The sequence below is a fragment of the Branchiostoma lanceolatum genome, chromosome 16 (genome assembly GCF_035083965.1).
Source record: "Branchiostoma lanceolatum isolate klBraLanc5 chromosome 16, klBraLanc5.hap2, whole genome shotgun sequence".
NCBI lineage: Eukaryota > Metazoa > Chordata > Leptocardii > Amphioxiformes > Branchiostomatidae > Branchiostoma > Branchiostoma lanceolatum.
In genome coordinates this window covers 13,723,431-13,743,993 of record NC_089737.1, presented here as the reverse complement: position 1 = coordinate 13,743,993, position 20,563 = coordinate 13,723,431, and the positions used below count along the sequence as shown (strand labels likewise).

The 20,563-nt window shown below is 38.8% G+C and overlaps 1 protein-coding gene across 2 annotated transcripts; it reads left to right on the top strand.

Annotated features, from left to right (window-relative positions):
• The first annotated feature begins 332 nt into the window (after positions 1–332).
• Positions 333–19,046, top strand: LOC136421735 (EF-hand calcium-binding domain-containing protein 4B-like). Of its 2 annotated transcripts, none has more exons than XM_066409249.1 (20): positions 333–544; positions 2,132–2,198; positions 3,663–3,782; positions 4,872–4,983; positions 7,367–7,514; positions 7,960–8,106; positions 8,589–8,679; positions 9,460–9,555; positions 9,915–9,986; positions 12,994–13,109; positions 13,922–13,993; positions 14,228–14,282; positions 14,635–14,747; positions 15,301–15,685; positions 16,158–16,281; positions 17,101–17,182; positions 17,418–17,532; positions 18,051–18,161; positions 18,458–18,534; positions 18,918–19,046. In XM_066409249.1, exons 2-20 carry the CDS (start codon positions 2,184–2,186, stop codon positions 19,003–19,005), a joined length of 2,139 nt encoding a protein of 712 aa, XP_066265346.1. In that variant the 5' UTR covers positions 333–544; positions 2,132–2,183; the 3' UTR covers positions 19,006–19,046. The 2 variants fall into 2 exon arrangements, with proteins under 2 accessions (XP_066265346.1, XP_066265344.1); XM_066409247.1 differs by having other exon boundaries at positions 333–549.
• Positions 19,047–20,563: the final 1,517 nt, after the last annotated feature.

Here is a 20,563-nt window from a genome sequence, read left to right as displayed (position 1 = left end):
AATATATCTAAAATGGTTAATATTCGACTTATATCAATGTATCAGTATCAGTGCCTCCAAATGCTGTCCCCTCTTAGGAAAGTTGACTATTCCAGCACGTTGGAATATTACATTTGCTAATAGGGAACCTATTTTATAACTTTAATCTTAAATTTACACAAATTATATTTCAGTGACAGAAAATGGAATAAGCATATACGTATCAAAAAATCTATGATCTATGAATATTGTCGAAAAAAAATTCTGTTAAAAATGTTTAAGAATGCCTAAATATCTTATCACCCCTATTTTATATCTGGGCGGTGCTTGTGTGAACTTTCCTGTGAAGTTTGTTTGATGCATGCCCTACACGGTAAACGTGTTCAGGTAAGGGTGGGGGTTTGTTTGCTGTTCCCAAGGTGTGGAGCTGCTTGTTCGGGTCCAGAGGCGGCCATTATCCAGCCTACCGTGTATCAAGCAGAGAACTCCTTCCTTTAAACCTAAGAAATCTGATTTTTCTCGGTTAGACGTCTGAGGATCGAGGTGTGTTGGCTTGGCGGATTTGGTAAGGTAAGGGACCGTTGTTTTGCTAATTAAGTTAACGGTACGCTTAAGGCTCGACCTCTGGAGTCACGGTATTTAGTTTGTACAAAGGGGCAGGGTTGTTGTCTACATTTTTGCCCTAGATTTGCACAAAACTGGAACGAAGAGAGCAACAGTTGGTTAATTTTGTGGGCAACTGCAGAGAATAACAATTGAATGAAATCTTGTTTGTTGTTTTCTTAGTGTTAAAAGGTGGGCGTGTACAAGGTCTTAAGACTTAATTTTGTTCGGCTTTGGAAAACGGTTGGGAAATGTTTTTCCTCTACTAATACGATTAGCTCTGCTCCTTTTTTCTCTACTAGTACTGAATTTTTTTTAAGTCATGGAAGTTCTTATGTATTTTAACCTCCTTGGTTTTATATGATGTTGCACTTTTAGATATTCATCTAATTTGGTGCTAGATTTTAGAGACAGTAGAGATGTTGACATTACATTTGTTGCATTTGATTAAGGTAGATGATAGCGCCAGAAATCTAGCCATGTTAGCTTTTTACACGCTTTCCTGCAGAAGGCCTGGAGGTAAAACTAACAGGGCTACAGGATCTGGGGCTCAGCAAATATTACTGATCTATAAAAGCTAAAAATAGTAAAAAAGGAAACTGGACACAAAGTGTTTTTATAATGATAAGAAATAAAAAAGGATGTTAGCATCAAGTTGATTCTGACGTACCCTAGAATGTCGAACTTATATCATCATGAATAATGTTTCTACTAAGTTAAATTTGACTGGATAGCAGTCTATCAATAATTAAGACCCTGGGTAGTGCACAGTGCACATATTTGATTTGATTTGCATAATTCAGTCTTTATAAACAAGAACAGATTTTTTTTCAAATTTGTATTCGACACATTCATTGATTCAATTCAAACTAAAATGTTTCAATCTTTTGGTACATCTTCACCTTCTGAATATCAATTTAATATTCACTGTGAATATTGAGAAACTCCTGGATTTATCGAAATTCAATCAGGCAGGCAAAATTCAAAGTTACATGCTTTGCTGTGCCCCTGAACTTTTGCCTGCCACGTTTTAATCTAAATTTTCCATCAACGGTCATGTTGACTCAGAACTTAAACTATTTGGCAGTAAGATATGATTGTTGAACAAAATCCTTCAGTTAAGTGAGAATATGCAACAGGGCCAAACCTTAATTGGTCACGGGGTTGCTAAACGTCCTTAACCATTTGCTACGTGTCAAAAACCAACTGTCTGGTAATAACTTATACTGGTAAGCTTCATTGATCTAAAATTCCTATTGAGAAACTATACTATGTTACTATGTACTAGAAACAAGGCATCTACACCACATTCTTACTGTACTAGGTAACAGAAATATACGTGTGAACTCAAGTGTCAGCTTCTTATGCAATTTATTCGGCAATTTAGTACCCGAGAGTGTTTGTTAAAACATTAGTGCCAGAAAGAATGAGACATACATAAACGGAGACTGGACAGCTGTTGTGTGTGTGTTGTATATTTCCTGTTTAGACAGGGACATTGATGGTATGACATGGTAACAGCCTCGGTGTTTGTATTCACTCCACACAGGCAGGAAGTCGGACAAGTCAGGCTGTATCCTGGGGACAAGTGAACAGCAAACATGGCCGCGGCGCAGGTTAGTATGTGTGGGCGTATAGCTAGGTGTGGATTTGTGAGGATTTGTAGGAGACGAATGTGGCATTTCCATGTAGAGACCATGATTCCTGATGCCTTATAAGTCAGTATATCGGTGCACACATATGCAGATCAATGGTGCAGTTTCATATGTATGAATGGCAAAAAAAATATTTCAAACAATTAAGTGGCACGAAATCAACTCAAACGTTGAAATACAGTATTAAACAAAGAATGCACTGTTTTACGAAAATTTAAATCAGAAATCTAAAATTCGACACACTTGAAACTTGCAGGTAGAAGATAATTATTAGACATGGCATATTACAACATATTCATTCCTTATGCCACTAAATCTAGAGACAAAGCTGAATGGCATTAGGTGGCTAAATATGTCTTATTTCTAATTTGTATACATCAATGGTCTTGTGGCTGACATAGTCTAATAATAGCACTGGAAACTCAGCATCTACTTTGATCAAAATTGGCATGGCAGACTGGACACCTGAGGCAAACTAAGTGTCCATTTTTCTTTTGCTCAGACAACCAATTAACCTAATTGCTTTATGGTCTTACATAGAAGTTAAACTTTAACTGATACTATTAGTAATAGTTAAGTTTTATGACTCCAATTCTGGCCTACACTCTGTGCAATTGCAAGTTTTCAGAATGGATTTGATTCCTATAGATTTAACCCATTTTCCGGCACAAAAGAGTTAACAATTGACACACAGTAGTAGTAACAGCTGTGGAAAACACACAAAGAGTCCATTGATGTACCGGCCACAGCAGCTATACATGATGTCCACACTGCATTGATTTTTGGCCTGTTTTCATTCCTCTAGCATGATGTATTTACATATATAGTACTACGAGTAAGTCTTTTTTACATAGTGGACAGTACTAGTCATTGTACATTTTGTATATAGGACAAGGACTCTACTGAGATAATGTAAGCATAGAAACTTTGTCCGTCATCTTGGCTACATATACGATGTAGTGAGGGAATATCCACGACTGATTGTATAGGATGTACCTGGCCAGAAAAAAGGAAACAGAACTTAAAATAGTTAATAAAACTTACTGATACATAATTATGTTTTTAGACAAAGCACACATGTGTTACAAAATAAAGATTGGTTTTATCAAGGCCTTGCCAGTGGACTAGCCCCCTGGCCTGCTGCAGTGATTGCACCACAGTGTGGCCCAGGGCTATGAAACGGAGATGGGCACCGCCGTATACACCTTATGGTGTGGGAGGATTTTAACTTTAACTTGATTTATCAAGGCCTTCTCAAGAATGTCTTGAACACCTGGATATCTGACGTGTGCATACCTTGGGGATACTGATGCTGCATTTGCAGTTCTCTAGATTTACCTGTATAATGTACAATGTAGAAATAAAGTTTTTGTAGCAATGTGCTTGTAATGACTGATTCATCTAATTATCCCTTCTTATGATCAGTCTACAGAAGTGTCCCTCTCTACGGAGGAGCTACAGGAGATGATGGTGCAGAAGGCTCAGGAGCTGTTCTCTCTGTGCGACAAGGAGGCCAAGGGCTTCATCACCAAACGGGACATGCAGGTAAACTCTCATCTCATGATTATCCATCCCTTAGTGGATAATTCATAGTGTAGATTATAGTAGTAGATATTTAAAAAGTGGAGTGGTACAGTTTTTGATTGACAGAAAAAGGGGGCGTTTATTGAGTCAGAAAGATCCAAAGTTTTTAGTGAGCAAATAAAGCAAAGGCACATCTAAAGATGCAAAAATGGCAGCATCTAGCTATAGCATCCTGGGTGGTTGTTCAGTAATCCACATTGATTCACTTTTGCCACAAATTCTCTTCTCATCTTTTTATTTGTAGTCACTTCATTTCATAAGGTCACATAAAGGTCACTTTCATACCCCTGGTGGTGGTATTTATGTGTTCAAAAGTTCTGTCACTGTAAAGAATATGTGTTTGCTATAGCCAAATGTCATCGAGTCATGACTTTAGTGATAAAAAACAGAGTGGGCGTCTTTCAACAGTAATATTTGGACTGAAGTGTTTGTTATGTAACTAAGGATATGGACTCTTGTATACTCTTGGTAATAGCGTAACAATTGTAAATGTTTGGATGTTACTATATCAGAAGGGCACATTATCAAGTGTAGTGATATGAAAATTCCAAAGGGATTTGGAAACACAAAACTTTCAAGCTATAACGTTACCTTGGAGTACACAATGCTCAAACAACAAATAAGAAGTTCTAATATTTGGGTTTTGGTAATAGCCTAACAGTTATAAATGTTTAGATGTAACTATAACATGAGGGTACAACATCTCATTTGTCTTTCATCAATATTCCAGAGGTATTGGGAAACACCTTCTAAAATGTTTGAACTTCTAAATTTTGAATATTCAGTATACAGGTACCCTTGGCAATAAATAAGCAGTTGTTTGATATAAGAGTAAACTAGTGAAACGCAAATTGAAAAAAGAAAAAAAAAATTTGAGAACACTTTTTTTTTCAATTATAATTCTTAAGTCAGAAATTAGAATTAGCCCTTTTTTTGGTTTCCAGAAGTTGGTAACTGTTGCCCCTGTGTCCAGATCAACAGATGATGTGTTTTTGCTTTGAATTTGAATAGATTTCTCTCTTGTAAAACCAGTCTTTTGTTTTTCCCTAGAGGTTGGTTCCTGAGCTACCCCTGAGCCCAGACCAGCTGGAGGATGTGTTTGACCACCTGGATCAGGATGGGAACGGGTTTCTCACCATGCAGGAGTTCACCGATGGATTCGGTAAGAGACAAACACTGGCACTGGTAGTTATGGACTAAGGTCACTGCAAAACCACTTTGAAGATTTCAAAATATACAGTAACTCAGATCTCATTTCTGAATATGTATTCAAGTGCTGAAAGATGAGTTGTTGTGCGTACAGGGTGTTTTGACCAGACCAGTAGTGCGGAGGAGGACCTGGCGCCTCAGGTTAAAGTGTACAAAGCTAACCACTAAAATTTTAAGATTATATGTTTATTGTAGTTCTAAAATCTGTGTTCTTGTGTGTACGGGGTGTTTCCTGAGGTTTGACCAGACCAGCAGTGCAGAGAAGGACAATGCTCCTCAGGTTGTAGTGTCCGAGGCTAATGGCTAAAATTTCACATTTATATGTTTATTGTAGTGCTGAAATCTGTGTTGTTGTGGGTACAGGGTGTTTTCTGGGGTTTGACCAGACCAGCAGTGCAGAGGAAGACTCAGCGCCACAGGTTTAAGTGTACAAAATTAATCGCTAAGATTTTGAAAATGTACATCATCTGTTTATCATAGATTTGAATTCTATGTTGTTGTACGTACAGGGTGTTTCCTGGGATTTGACCAGACCAGCAGTGCAGAGGACTACTCAAGTGTACGAGGCTAACCGCTAAAATTTACATTGTTTATTGTATTGCTGAAAGATGTGTTATTGTGCTTACAGGGTGTTTCTTGGGGTTTGACCAGACCAGCAGTGCAGAGGACTTCTCAAGTGTACGAGGCAGGGCTCTAGCCAGCGCCAGTTTTGCCGTAAATTTACGGAACTTTGCTGCGTGTTACGGAAAAAATTCAAGACCAATCCGTAAACCTTGACGGAAAAAAATCGGGAGAAAAGATATAGACAGGGCTTGAACTTTTTCAAAGATCTCCAGAAAAGAAGCGGAAGTTTGAAGCGAGGTCGATTCAGGCCATTTCTATCTTCCGCCGGCGGCAGGTGACAACCTCAAGGTGGCTTTATAGCAGACAAACGGAGGCGCGGAGGTTGCCAGTGGTTCGTGGGCCGAGAGAAAATCAGCATCGTGTGCCCCCCCTCCCCACTACTAGTGCCCCACTACAATTCTGGCTGGTCGCATCGGGCTGACGTTTTTTCGGCTGTTTTCCCCGGTTCACCGCTAGTTATAGCCACACAAAAAATACTCCGGTAGTTACCAGGCTTTCCGTATTTTTTTGGTAAACATTGTTAAAGTTTTACGCCGAGTTACACGCACTCTTCCCGCGAAAACTGGTGTTGATAGTTTTAGACCTCAGAATCAGATATCATCTACCAATAACAGCGTTCGTTCACGCCGCGTCACGGAAAATCGACCAATGACATACAAGTCTCGCGGTTCACGAGAGGCGCGAATCCGCGAGGTTTTATCAGAAATTGATATTTGGTGCGAAGATGGGGCTTGAATCGACGAATTTTGATCAAATCAAGTGGAAGTTACCGGAGAAATCGACCATGGAAAACACGGAAGGAAAATATTGAACGTCTTTAGGGCGTTCTATCCAATGTAGGGTGTCTCATTTTCCACTATATTTAGTACAGGGCGCAAACGGGACCGGTACGACGCGTCGACCGGTGTTGAAAATGTTTTATTTCTGCCGACTTGAATTCACGTGTATATTTGTTAAATAAATAAGAAAGTTTTGTGGTGCTAAATTTCATTTATTTGCCGATTGTATACAACGAAGGCCCAATTAATTTTTCACCCAAACTTGCCACTCAAAATGCTGGAGATAGCATTTCAGAGGGTCTAGATTTAAAAATTTCCCGGGGGGGAATACCCCCGGACCCCCCTAGAATTGTCGCGCCTACGGCGCGACGCCTCGCGCCTTCGGCGCTCGATATGTTAGGTTTGTACAAAATTTTAGGGCTTACGGGATAAAATTTCAGGCTGGCTAGAGCCCTGGTACGAGGCTTACTGCTAAAATTAAAGTTAGATTGTAGTGCTGAAATCTGTGTTGTTGTGCGTACAGGGTGTTTCCTGGGGTTTGACCAGACCAGCAGTGCAGAGAAGGACAATGCTCCTCAGGTTCTAGTGTCCGAGGCTAACGGCTAAAATTTCACATTTATATGTTTATTGAAGTGCTGAAAGTTGTGTTGCTGTGCGTACAGGGTGTTTTCTGGGGTTTGACCAGACCAGCAGTGCAGAGGACTACTCAAGTGTCCGAGGCTAATGGCTAAAATTTCACATTTATATGTTTATCATAGAGCTGAATTCTGTGTTGTTGTGCATATAGGGTGTTTCCTGGGGTTTGACCAGACCAGCAGTGCAGACGAAAAGTCCGCGCCACAGGTTTAAGTGTAAACCAAACGCTAAGATGTTAAAAATGTACATCATATGTTTATTATGGAGCTGAAATCTGTGTTGTTGTGCATTCTACAGGGTGTTTCCTGGGGTTTGACCAGACCAGCAGTGCGGAGGAAGACTCAGCGCCCCAGGTGTACGAGGCTGAGGAAGGGGACGACCAGGCGATGCAGAAGTTCCAGGAGTTTATAGACAGTCTTGAGATAGATGTGGGCATGCTGGAAAAGTGAGTCGGCTTTGGATTGAACAAAGAATGAAGCTATTGATTGTTTATCCCATTCAGTGAGCAGAAAAATGCAAAGTTAAAGAATATGAAAATTTTCACAAATTGAAAAAAATGATATCATCATAATTGATATCTTTGCAGAGACTGCAACATAAAAGACAACTAACTAACTAAACGTATTTGTAAAGAAGGGAAACATTGAAGAGGTCCAAACATGTTATGCCAAATCATTTTGGCCAAATTAGATGCAAAATAGATTTTTCAGTATCTATAGATCATCACAAAGTAGCCCCAAAACAGGCTTGTTCTGTTGTCACCCCTGTTAGCAGCTGAAGGTGTCTGATTGTGAGGCTATTCAAAAACATACAAGCACTTGCTGAAAGTGTATTTATAAGAATATAAGCCAGTTATTTTCCTCATCTGTTCCTTCCCCGTCTGTCCCCAGCCCTGAGCGTGTGCGTGAGATGTGGCTCCAACTCAACCTCAACAGTCCAGAACTACTTGGCAACTTTGAAGACTTCCTCCGCAAGGTGGCGTTAGACATCAAGTTCAAGCAGCAGGAGCACCACAGACTGGAGGATGTCTTGAGAAGGTTTGTTTTGGTGCAATTAAGTAATTGTGTTAATTAGTATTAAGTACTGTGAATTCATTTATTCTTGCTTGGACTTGATTTATGGTAGGAAGAGAAAGGAGGTTTTTGTTGTGTTTTCACTTCATGTTTGAAGCAATTTTTTAGTACAAAAGTGACACGGTTGAAATGCATATTCACTGTGTCATAGGATTGCTGTGGAGTGGTCACTGCAAAAACTGTGAAAATAAAACCACCGCAAACATTACAATATTTACAGTATCTAAACTTTCAAATGTACATTGAGTTTCTTTGAAGCAAAAGGCCTCACATTTAGATTTTTTCAACATTTCCCACCTATTGTAAATGTCTGTTTTAATTAATGTCAAGTCCCCATGCATCAAATCTATGGGATCAATAGAATAATACATAACGAAAATGTAAACATTAAGGGAATTTGATGTATTCAATTTCAGAAAATGATTTTAGTTTTTTTTGTTCGCCAGTAAATCTAGTGAACACGATGAGGAGGTCCAACGTCTGTATGAGGAGATGGAACAACAGATCAAGATGGAGAAGGAAAAAGTCATGTCAGAGGTACCGCCAATCTAATGCTTGTTTACCTAAATACAATGCATCTCCATGAAAAATGAAGATAATTACTGTTTTGAGCGAGTGTGTCTGTCTGTATTGCAGTTAGCATATTAACTTCAGAACCTCTGGACGTATTGTGACAACATTTGATATGTGGGTAGGTGTTGGCAAGACAAACGTTAAGGTCACTTTTTGATATGTGACATTGGTACTGCAGCAGAACTTCCAGTGTTTGACCTGGACATGCTGTGGTCTTCTTTGGTAAGAATTAATTGACAGTACTCTCGACTGGCAAAAGTATTAACCATCAATTCTTTCTGTTACATGCCGATATCATACATGTAGATTACCTTTGTAAGTATTGCTACACATGTTTAATTTCCTCCCTAGTCCTGTAGATACAAAAATATTGCAATTTTAAAGGACTGCCCGTGGCGTTGAGACCCGCGGCATTTTTGTGGCATGCAGAGTTTTTTTGAATGCAGGGTTATCAAAGCTTTCCATACAAAGTTTTGAATATGTCTGTCAAGTTTGCATTTCTGGCGGTATTACTAATGTTGCAACTAGCATATACATGTAGAAACACCCCGTTTTTAGAAATCCTGGATGCATGCTACCCTGCAGTGTAACACTACCCTTAGGTGAAGTACATACTACTAACACAGAAGTTATTTACAAGATATGCATGATTGTTATATAGTCTAAATGTGCTATTTTGAAGCTCAGCAAGATAATGTATTCTTTGGTGCTTTATCCTTATATTTTTGTTCAATGAATTACCAGGAAAAGTCGAAAGAAAAACAGGCGTATGAAGACATGAAAATGGAACTTGAGGCCAAAGACAACCAGCTACGGGACATACTGATGAGACAGAGACAGGTGTGTAGGTGTGTGCGTGTTTGTGTGTGTATGTGTGCGTGTGTAGTGTGTATGTGTGCGTGTGTGTTAGTGTGCAGGTGTGTGTGAATGTGTGCATGTGTTTGTGTAATACGTGTGTATATGTGTGCGCGTGTGTGTATGTGTGTGTGTGTGTGTGTTTGTGTGCATGTGTGCGCATGTGTGTGTGTGTAGACAGATTTAGAAGAAACCTCAGGATAGTTGTTTCATTGCACAATTTTAACATTTAGATAATTCTGATCATGATGTTCCACATTATGATAGAAACTCAACCAGATAGAATCATCCTCAGGCCGGTATTATACAATGTAAGTTATCGTTCTTGTGCCTTTTCTCAACAGCTTGAGGAGAAACTGCAGGAGTTGAATCTATCTGAAACCCAGACCAAACAACTTAACCAGAGCCTCTCAAAGGTAGGACTCAGTCATGTGTTTTTAGTCTGATGTAAATGCTTCTTCAACTTTGTTCGTTTCTTCCCCACCTTTTTATATTTGTGTTTGATTACTGTAGGCATGCTGTCAAGGAATAAATTGTATGGTGAATCCTTCACAAGTGACCATCTCTACATAAGAGCCACCTGGCCAGTGTGACCACTTTTTTGGTCGTCCCTTTCATAATTTTTCCCATTGACACAGGCATGAAGAATCCTATCAATAATGACCACCTGTCCACACATGCTAGATTTAATTGTTCCCCTGAGTTGCCTTTTTTGGTTGCATTTACTCACAGGTAGAAATGTAACAATGCTGTCAAGGAATAAGCAGTATTGGAGAAGGTTCTTGTATTTGAAAGCTGTGACTTATTTTCCAGTCTTGCAGAAAAATGTTGATTTATTGCATTTGAAGATACACTGTACCTCTGAGCCTATTGCATGCATGCGTAATAGCCTGAACTCAATCAAGCTCCTATAACGGCTTGCCGCCCTGTAACCGCATAGAGAGAAACCTCCGGACAGCTGGAGTTTGCATTATACAGACTACATGCATAACTGGCAGACAGATTTCGCTCAGGAAAAAATTCTGACCCAGAGAGGCTAAATCTGAAGTGTCTTGTTGCTGACTGGCCACCCCACTCCTGCGATTTGGGCACAATATTTGATAAGTGCTCACAAAACTGACAAGCTCAGTATGGTTTATAACTGTTAACTGCTGATGTTTGATAAGCTCTTGACAAGTGCATCTACAAGAGCACTACAAATATTTGATATGAATGCTCATAAATTTACTTTTTTTCTTTTTCACAACAATTCATTCCCATATAGATGCATGCACCATGTTTAAGAATGCCCCTTGTGAAATGCATAATTTTGTATGCATGTAGAAACATTCTTTCAGCAACTATTATGAATGTTTTGTAAAAAGCCAGACCACTTAAGTTCACTTGAGGTGAATAGGCGTGACCTGTCTATACAAAATGAACGAATGAATGAATGGATTTTATTTCTCAACAGTTGTACAATGAATGTATGGCAGCAATAAGAAAGCAATCAACACAATAATACTCGTCTCTTCTAAAAACTATGACGACAGAAATATGGACGAAGTGGAAGATTGACAGTGTATGACTGTGAAATGTTATCTGTTATAAAACTGTTTCTCTACAAATGATATGTTTATATTTAAAAAAAATGTATCAACAGATGTCTATGCTGTTGCCAAACTGATGACATTGCAATGTAGGTCATGGTAGCAATTTTTCATTAGTATCTTCTTATTTCAAAATTGGTCCCTTGAATTAGTTAAACATGTCCTTTTGGGAAGCAAACAATTCTAAAGAATAAACTTGTACTGTTGTAGTGTAACGTTAAGATATCATTGTTTCAAGGCTGACATTTGACACACACATACAGTACAGTTGTTGGTAGACATACCGGATGTACCTGTAGCATAAACAGCAGCTCTGAACACAGCATGAAAATGTTTATGAAGCGGTTGGACAGGTGACACACCCACATGCCTTAACATGCGCCTTAACAGGACTATACCATCATCACCCTGACAGGGGTGTAAAAACATATTACAAACAAAAATTGATACTTTCAAATACATTTTTGGTCCATGGAATTTGGAAGTGTTACGGGCAATGGTCTTGATTATAAATGTCATTTACAGGTAGCCTTTCAGGGTGTATGACACTTGAAATCTTTTGCCCCTTCTTCAGAGAAATGGTTTGTTCCATGTACGGATCACTGATTTAAAATACTGGTCTTTAACAGCTGTGTAGAGAACGTTTGAATCATGCGACCACCTTTGTAGATCTAGAGTTAGCAAAGAAGCATGTCTTTAGCTCCTACCATCATGGATATGAAGTTTACTATAGATGTGGGATTGGTTGTCATGACGATGGTAGAACTGTTGGACTGTACGGTTAAGTTCTGTGTGCTGGCATGGCTGTACTGGCGCTTTCTGCACATGAAAGGTGTCTGTATAAGGTGTGAATATAAGGTAGGGGTAAGCTTAGATATCGGACTGTTCTTTAGTCTATTTTAGCTAGTCTGTATCATTATAAGTTTCTCAATTCAAATATCATAGCATTGTATGGTTGTAAAGGCCTTAACATGCATAGTATGCAGTTGTTTGGGTGCAATGATATTGAATTATGTATGAGGTAACAATGACCTTGATAATGACGCATAGAAATGACCTTGGAAGCGCTAGTTGGGGATACCATTGGAGGTGTTTGGTAGGAATAAATGGATTAAATTTTTTGAATTACTTAACCTGAGTACTCAAACTTGACCTTGTATTTCTAAAATAGACAGCTTGTCCAGATACAGCCTGTCCACTTCTGCATATTGTTAGTCTGATTATGTTTCGTTACCCCCCCCCCTCCCATGAGCTAATTCATGCATGTATGTAATGATGTGAATGGTACAAGTAACCAGAAAATGTATGTTTGAAATATATATTTTAAAACTTCAATTGATGCGTTGGTTTGACAACAAATGTCTGTGACCTCCATTTATATTTCAAACACATTAATAATGTTTAATGTACACAATTACACAATGCCTCCTATGCCCTTTGATCATTGTGCTTTGACTTGAATGTGTGATTAATATGTAGTTCCAGTTACTCACAAATATATAATAGCTTACTAATGTATATTATAACTAGACTTACTGTGTATAGAATGTTCAGTGATTTGCTAACAATGTATCTGTTACAGTCGTTGTGCATGATGTTTGATTGATTGATTTATTGATGTATTTGTTGATTGATTTATTGATTGATTGATTGATTGATTGATTGATTGGCTGGCTGGCTGGCTGGCTGGCTGGCTGGCTGGCTGCTGGCTGGCTGGCTGGCTGGCTGGCTGGCTGGCTGGCTGGTTAGCTGGTTGGTTGGTTGGCTGGTTGGTTGGTTGGTTGGTTGGTTGGTTGGTTGGCTGGTTGTCTAAACTTGTATGTGTTACTTACAGACCAACAAGGCGTTAGAGAACAAGCTGCACAGTTCCCTGAGTGGCCTGAAGGGAGCCATGGCCGAGGTGCAGGAGTGGCAGGAGAAGGCAGACACGGAGAGGAAACAGAAAACTAGGTTTGTCAGCTCTCTCTCTCTTCTTCTTCTTCTTTACTGCTTAGCCTCATATCTGAGATTATCAGCAGTTGTGCATGGGTTAGATACAACACAAGTGTCCGGAACAAGTAAAACGAAGGGAAAATAAAGGAGAGGCGCTAAGGTACATAAACAACTGAATTTGTGTGTGCAGAGGACAGGACAAGTGAATTTTCTTTTTCACCATCCCACTCTCACATCCCACCCAAGCCAACTCCGATGGTACAGACACATTAAATGAGCCAGTGGCAGACACATTAAATGAGCCAGTGGCAGACACATTAAATGAGCCAGTGGCAGACACATTAAATGAGCCAGTGGCAGACACATTAAATGAGCCAGTGGCTGCATTAACACCATCACCGTTTCCAGGCAAGAGAGGTTGTGGTAGACCAAGGAAATCTTGGTTGGAGTGCATCAGAAAGGACATTAAGGCTGGTGCGGCCTAACCAGCATAAACCCCCCGGACAGAGCTGCTTGGAAGTGCAGTGTGCCGACTCACAGCTGCACACCCCCGTGTAAGAGACCCACACAGCAGTTATATCAGAAACTGGATACTTCTACACTCTCCATCTTTCCCTCTTTTTCTCTGTCACTTTTCTTTGACAGTCCGGAGATTCAAAAATTGCAGCTGCTCTAACACTTACAATAACTGTGATGTCCAACTTTCGCCTTTGCTATGATGGACAGGTCTGGAAAAATTCTATTGTCACCCAGTGGTACTATCATGTAATAAAGTTCTTCTTCTTTATTATGTATTGTAATTTGTGCCTTTTGTACGATGTATGTTTCAGGACTGCGTGGAGAGTGACAGCAGGAATGGTGAAGGAGAGAGAAAGTCTAGTGAAGCAGCTGGACCTGCTCAAGTAAGTATGATATCTATGATACTGTATCACAATTATTACAATTGGCCAAAGTCCTTAATGTTCATTTACAAAGTCCAATAGTCTATAATGCTATAAATATTCTTAACACTTATTGGATTTTTTTTTTTAAGTTTGATAATAATAAATTCAAGACATTTTCAATACTTTTATTTCAAGTTATTGTTATTGATAGCAACATTTGAATGCAGCAAATTTTCATTCAATCTTTTTCAGGAATATGAACCAAAAGCTAAGGGATGACAAAGATGAGTATGAAACGATAAGAAAGGTATGGATGGCATTGATGTGTCCTTGTACTTTGAAGAAGTTATAATTGTGTGTGTGTGTGTGTGTGTGTGTGTGCGTGTGTGTGTGTGTGTGTGTGTGCGTGTGTGCGTGCGTGTGTGCGTGCGTGCGTGTGTGACTGTTTTTCGCCAATGATATGGCCTACCTGGTTGTAATTACATCATACATATATGTAAAGAATAGGGTAGGGGTCACACCATAAAGTGTTTTCACTTAACATACATCTTATAGACTGCAGTCAATTTAAAACTGTTGTGTTGGGGGGGGGGGGGCTATAGAGCTGCAGAGTCTTATTTAATTATAACTAATCTTAAAATGTTCTATTTCCTCCACAGAACAGTCGAGGTGAGACTCGTGAAGTCCCCGTAACCACGGAAACCAGACCAGCCCCGCTAGCCAGACAAGGCTCCTCCCTCAGTAAATACCTACCTGCATCTAGTGTTGGGAGGTGCCCTTTTTTGTTGGTGTTTGTGTTTACGTTTGCAACTAACATGATCTGTGTGCTTTCTGTAACTCTAAATTCTTGTAACGTCTAATGTTGGTGTTCTGTTGGGTGACGTTTTCCTATCTTGATATGAGGACTTTTAAAACATGAAATATCCTTATAGAAGTAACATTCTTATGCTTGCAGAGCTTGTAGACTATTAGCTATACAATGTAGAAATGTATCAAACATGTATTACCATATGTTCGTCTTTATATGTATGATTTTAATCTTGTTCTAACATCAACTAAATCTCCAAGCAATTGTTGGGATAGAATTGTAACTCAGTTACATCTTCTGGCTATAATTGTTATTTTTCTGATACAGAATCATTAAGAAATATCCAACATTGCCTTGGAAAACTAACAATGAGCAATTATCTATTGTATTTACATTTATGCTTCTTTAAAAATGTAGATTTCTGACAAAACTGCAACGCTTTTCTATCTTCTAAAGGGACCGTCTGCAATCATAACTCTTTGTGTTTGCTTATGAATTTTTCTTTTCTCCCTTCCAGGACAGAAGGTGTCCTCCACAGGCACAGCTTCCCCCCGCACTTAGATCCGCTGGAAATAGAGGATGATGGGATAGAATACGACCTAATTATGGAAGAATTAACGCAGAGTTCCTTTGACGACGACAACGAATCAACGGACGTGATTTCAGCTGATCTCCCGTCCCATAATCCAACAGTAGAACGTAATTTAAGTAGACGACATCCGACTAGACAACTTTCGCGGCAGTCGCGGATCGTAGCAGAGGAGGAACACGGTGATTCAGCAGATAGCGTAGCGGGGACGAGGGATAGCATAGAAAATAGCGAGGAGGAAATGTTCGATATCGGGGAACCGCGGGGACAACCAGTTGGTGGGAATACTGTAGGCAGCACTACGCCTGAAGCGGTAAGGTCCATTTGTTTTGAGAGACTATTCAAGCAAATATACTTGCTATATTCTAGGTAATTATGTAAAAATGATTGATAACTTTATTTCTATTTTGATTAATTTGTAATCTGAAATCATCAATTTTACAATTCTGACTCTTGATCTGTGCTTAAAGCCTTGTAGATTTGCAACATCTTAAAAAGTTGGTCGAAAGAAATTTACACCCTCTCTTGCCTGATCATTTTAGCTATTTTTGATTACCAACAATAGTGACCATTTACAGTGACATACAAATAGATAAAACTTCAACAAATCCCAAAGTAATATCAGGGAAAATATCAAATTAATTTTCCTTACGAGATTTTCAGTCCTGCTGTACAATAGACATGCATATGTTGGTTGTTATACACTCATGATCACTCACTCTCACTCTCTCCCCTAGCTTAGTTATACACTAACTATTAAAAGGCAATTCTACACTATCCTACAGGATGCCCCAGGCACTGCCAGGATGTTTAAGGTGGTGTTTGTAGGGGACTCCGGTGTCGGGAAAAGCACCTTCATCTACAGGGTGTGTCACGATGACTACAAGGCAACGTTTTCATCTACAATTGGTGGGTCATACCAAAAAATCACATTCAATAGTTAACCTTCTCCTGCCTCTGTAACTCTGTTAACCGATAGAGAATGGGGTGCCAAATGGCTACTTCAGTGTGCTTTAATAAGGTAATACTGTGTGAATGTCAGAGCAACTCATGGCCCCATTGAGGGAACCCTGCTAGTCTGTACCGTTTTGAATACTGAATAAAACCATGATCATTGTGAACTGTTTTGCTCAACATTTTACAATTGTTGTCTACTGCACAGGAAAGCTGTAACTTGTACACTTATCAAAACTATCATTTTAATGGTACACAAAAATGCAATATTTCTCTTAAGATGACTTTTGTTTTGATAAGAGGTCAAAGTTGTGAAGTAATCACAGTGATCTTTAACTTAGACCTTAAAAATCAAAATTGTTCCATTTTCTGGCAAACATTGCATTTCTTTAACAATTGAACAGAAATCATAAATAAGGTAAAGGGGCAAAAACACTGTACAAAATGATACTGTTCCATTGTACTGACCATTTTGTTATCTCCATGAAAAATGGAGATATTGTTTTGGGTGTGTCAGTCTGTTTGTTTGTCTGTCTGTTTGTGTTTCCGCACTACTGTAGTCAGCATAACCCAAGAACCTCTTGATGGATTACGATGATATTTGGTATGTGGGCAGGTGTTGTGAAGCCGAAGTTTAAGGTCGATTTTGGGCCCCCTGGTATGTGACCTTGGTACTGCTGCAGAACTTCCGTTTTTGTATCTTTTGACCTGGACGTGCTATGGTCTTGATGTTTGGGTGGCAGATAGCTTGTTATCATTGTTGTTTACCTTCAGGTGTGGACTTCCATCTGAAGACAGTTGTAGCAAAGAACCAGAAGATCACTATGCAGCTGTGGGACACTGCTGGACAGGAAAGGTGCGCCCCCTAGCTTATCTTGTTGGTACTACACGCATTCAGACAAAAATTTCAAAACTATATTGCAGTTCAAACAGTACTGCGAAACATTTCATCAACGGCCTCTTTCTTTACAATGAAGTACATCAAAGCGTCCTTATTATGCATTCTGACTAAAGTGCAAAAACTAAACTAGTTCAAACACTGAAACTTCATCAATCCCCACAAAAATTACAATGTGCTTTCATTCTCCCAGGTTTCGCAGCATCACCAAGTCGTACTTCCGCAAGGCTGACGGAGTGATCATCATGTACGACGTCTCGGCTGAACCAACCTTCACCAGTGTCAGGAGCTGGATGGAGAGTATTCAGGTATGGATGGGGGACAGACTTTCACTTCTAATGCATGTACCTCATGTTCTTGTTTGATGTACATTTTGCAGGAAAATTCAAACCTTGGTGCCCTGTGCATAAGGCCCTGTGACCTAGCCATTGATGTACATAAGAACAACCAGGCCATTTACATACAGTCAAACCCGTACAAGTGACGCCTCTGTATAAGGACCACCTGGGCAATGAGACCACTTTTTGGTGGTCCCTCAGATAATCTTCCCCATTGACATAAGTATTCAGAATCCTGTCTATAGTGACCACCTGTCCTCATAGACCAAATTTTATCTGTCCCCTTAATGGTCTTTTTGAGCAGTTTTGACTGTATGTCATGTATCATCCTTAAGTTTATACGTGTATACCTACGTCTCCTATTGGGTTAGTACTCACTCAGTACAAAATTGTTTCAAACAAGTTACACTGTTATGATCATAATCTTATACTTGCTCATATTGTCCTGCTTGTCTACCATCTCACATTGTTATCTCTTACATTAACAGGAGGGGACGTCAGAAGACACCGTTCTGATGCTGGTTGGGAACAAGGTCGACCTACTTCTGGAGAATGACATGTCAGGGGTCAAAAGTCAGGTGGCAAAAAGACTTGCACAGGTCAGTGGAGGTCAAGTTCAAGTTAACATAAGATTTTGGGTATCATGCTAGAGATCCAGGAATGTGTCTTAGGATGTTATTTGAATTGGACAGTATGAGGCTTTGCTTTCTTGGGTTCACAATCTCCAAGACTAAGTGCATTTTCCTTTTTTTTGTTACGAAAGTATTGTTTTTTTTTGTGAAGAACCAATAAGTTGCCGTATCTTCCATTACCAATTACTTGGACTGTTGTATTTCAGAATTAATATTCTTTAGAGTAGCTGATGAGACTGTAATAGTTTGTCTTTTCTCTGCAGGAATATGATGCCTTGTTCTTTGAGAGCAGTGCCAAGACTGGAGTGAACATAACAGAGGCTGTGTTGCACATGGCAGGGTAGGTATTATACTTAAACTCCATAGTCGCCTAACAACTGTCTTAGTCTTACTTAGGATTTTTTTTTTCAATGAAATTTTAAACATCATTGATGTTGTAGGCAAAGCTACCAATTAATATTTTGAAAATGAATCAAGTACTAAGTATGTTAAGTCATAAGCCAATTAAAAAAAAAGAATATTTTGTCTGGTGTGTAAAAGTGACTCAGATTTTGACTTTGTTTTCTTTTGAATGTATAAATGAATGAATGGTTTGTTAAGAGCATTATGATCAGTATATTGCAGCCACAGGTTTAATTTCATACTTTATACATATAATACTTAAGACTCACTTAAACTGTTGACTTCTTAAAAGTGAATTTACAGATTATCATTCATTTACAGGAAACTCTGTGAGAAGGAAGACCAGCAGATTGAGAAGGCTCTGAACCTTGAAGAAGCAGTCAGGGAGAAGAGATGCTGCAAGATGTAAATAGAAACAGCTTCCCACAGGCTGGTACCTGTACAATATTACTCATAGTTAAGTGTATCACTATGCACTCATTCTCATTCAAATGTGCACATTTTGTAACTTCCGTTACCGTTTGAAGTAAGACGTTTCTGACATTAAGATATGCCACATATAAGGTGCCAAACTGTCGTTTTTAAAAGCCAGAAAAGTTTTAAGTTGTCATAAACACGACAGTTTGGCACCTTATATGTGGCATATCTTAATGTCAGAAACGTCTTACTTCAAACGGTAACGGAAGTTATGAAATGTGTACATTAAATTGAGAATGAGCGCATGGCATGGATGTAGTTTTTGTGTGGTTCCTGAAATTCCCATAGTTTCTATAGTACTATTTTGTGTATTTATGATCTTTTCTACAGGCAGCTAAGAAAGTGCCAATGCCACCTTATGTGAAACCATGTTTCCTACCTTTCTCAGTAGATGGCTGAAGTCTGGTTTATTCATCCCTTGAACTCTACAGCAAATGGATGTAGGGCATATTTGCATCATGATCAGTTCTGTGTAAATGTGTTACCATGTATGTCTAATATGCATAGTACATGATTGTATATACTTAAATTATATGTTCATTTACAATTAAGGTTGGTGGTGATGATATTCAATGCCTACCTGTTTGGACCAATTGCTGTAGTGTATTTCTAAGTTAAATGTTAAATATCTAAGTTGGCTATATTAGTTTGTTGCTGTTAGCTGCTTTTCTGCAATATTGTTTTAGTCTTATGCTGTAAATGTTTAGATTTTTCTTCGTAGCTTGTTATGAACTTTGAGTTCCACTTTTTGATGTGCCAATATATGATATTTGCAATAAGTCTATTATTTTGAACTTCAAAGTTATCAGACAAGCTCCAGTTAAATTAATTATACATTTTATCCAAGCGTTGAAGTTAGTTCTCTGTATTTGTATTGTGTTGTATATTGATTAAGTACCTGTATTGGGGCCTCAATGTGTGTAATATAGTTTTTATAATCTTTGGCAGTATGTGTATATTTTGGGATTATATTTAGTGGTACATGTTAACGTAAGAAGATTCTAAATGTTGTGTTATTGTGCAAAAGATATAGATTGGACCAAATTGCTTCCTTAGAAGCTATAGTCAAACCTGCTAAAGAAGACCACTCAGAGGACCGATATGATAGTCTAGTCTATGTAGACAAGTGGTCACTATAAACAGGATTCTTAATGCTTGTGTCAATGAAAAAATATATCTTAGGGACCACCAAAAAGTGGTCAGGTGGTCCTTATGTAGAGATGGTCACTTGTACAGGTTTGACAGTATATGACTGGTGTGTTTTGTATTCTGTTTCCTCTCTGAAAGAGTTGCTCTCACTACTGTAAGCTTAATATCTATTCACTCATTACATTTGATTTCTGCTTAACTCAGCAAGTAGAAGTTTAGATGTTGAATTTTATGCAATATTTGTTGTTCAACTGTTATGGCAATATACAAATATACACCTTCGCAATGTTTTGGCATTCTGCAATTATAATATGTGTATATAAATAGCATAATGTATAGAA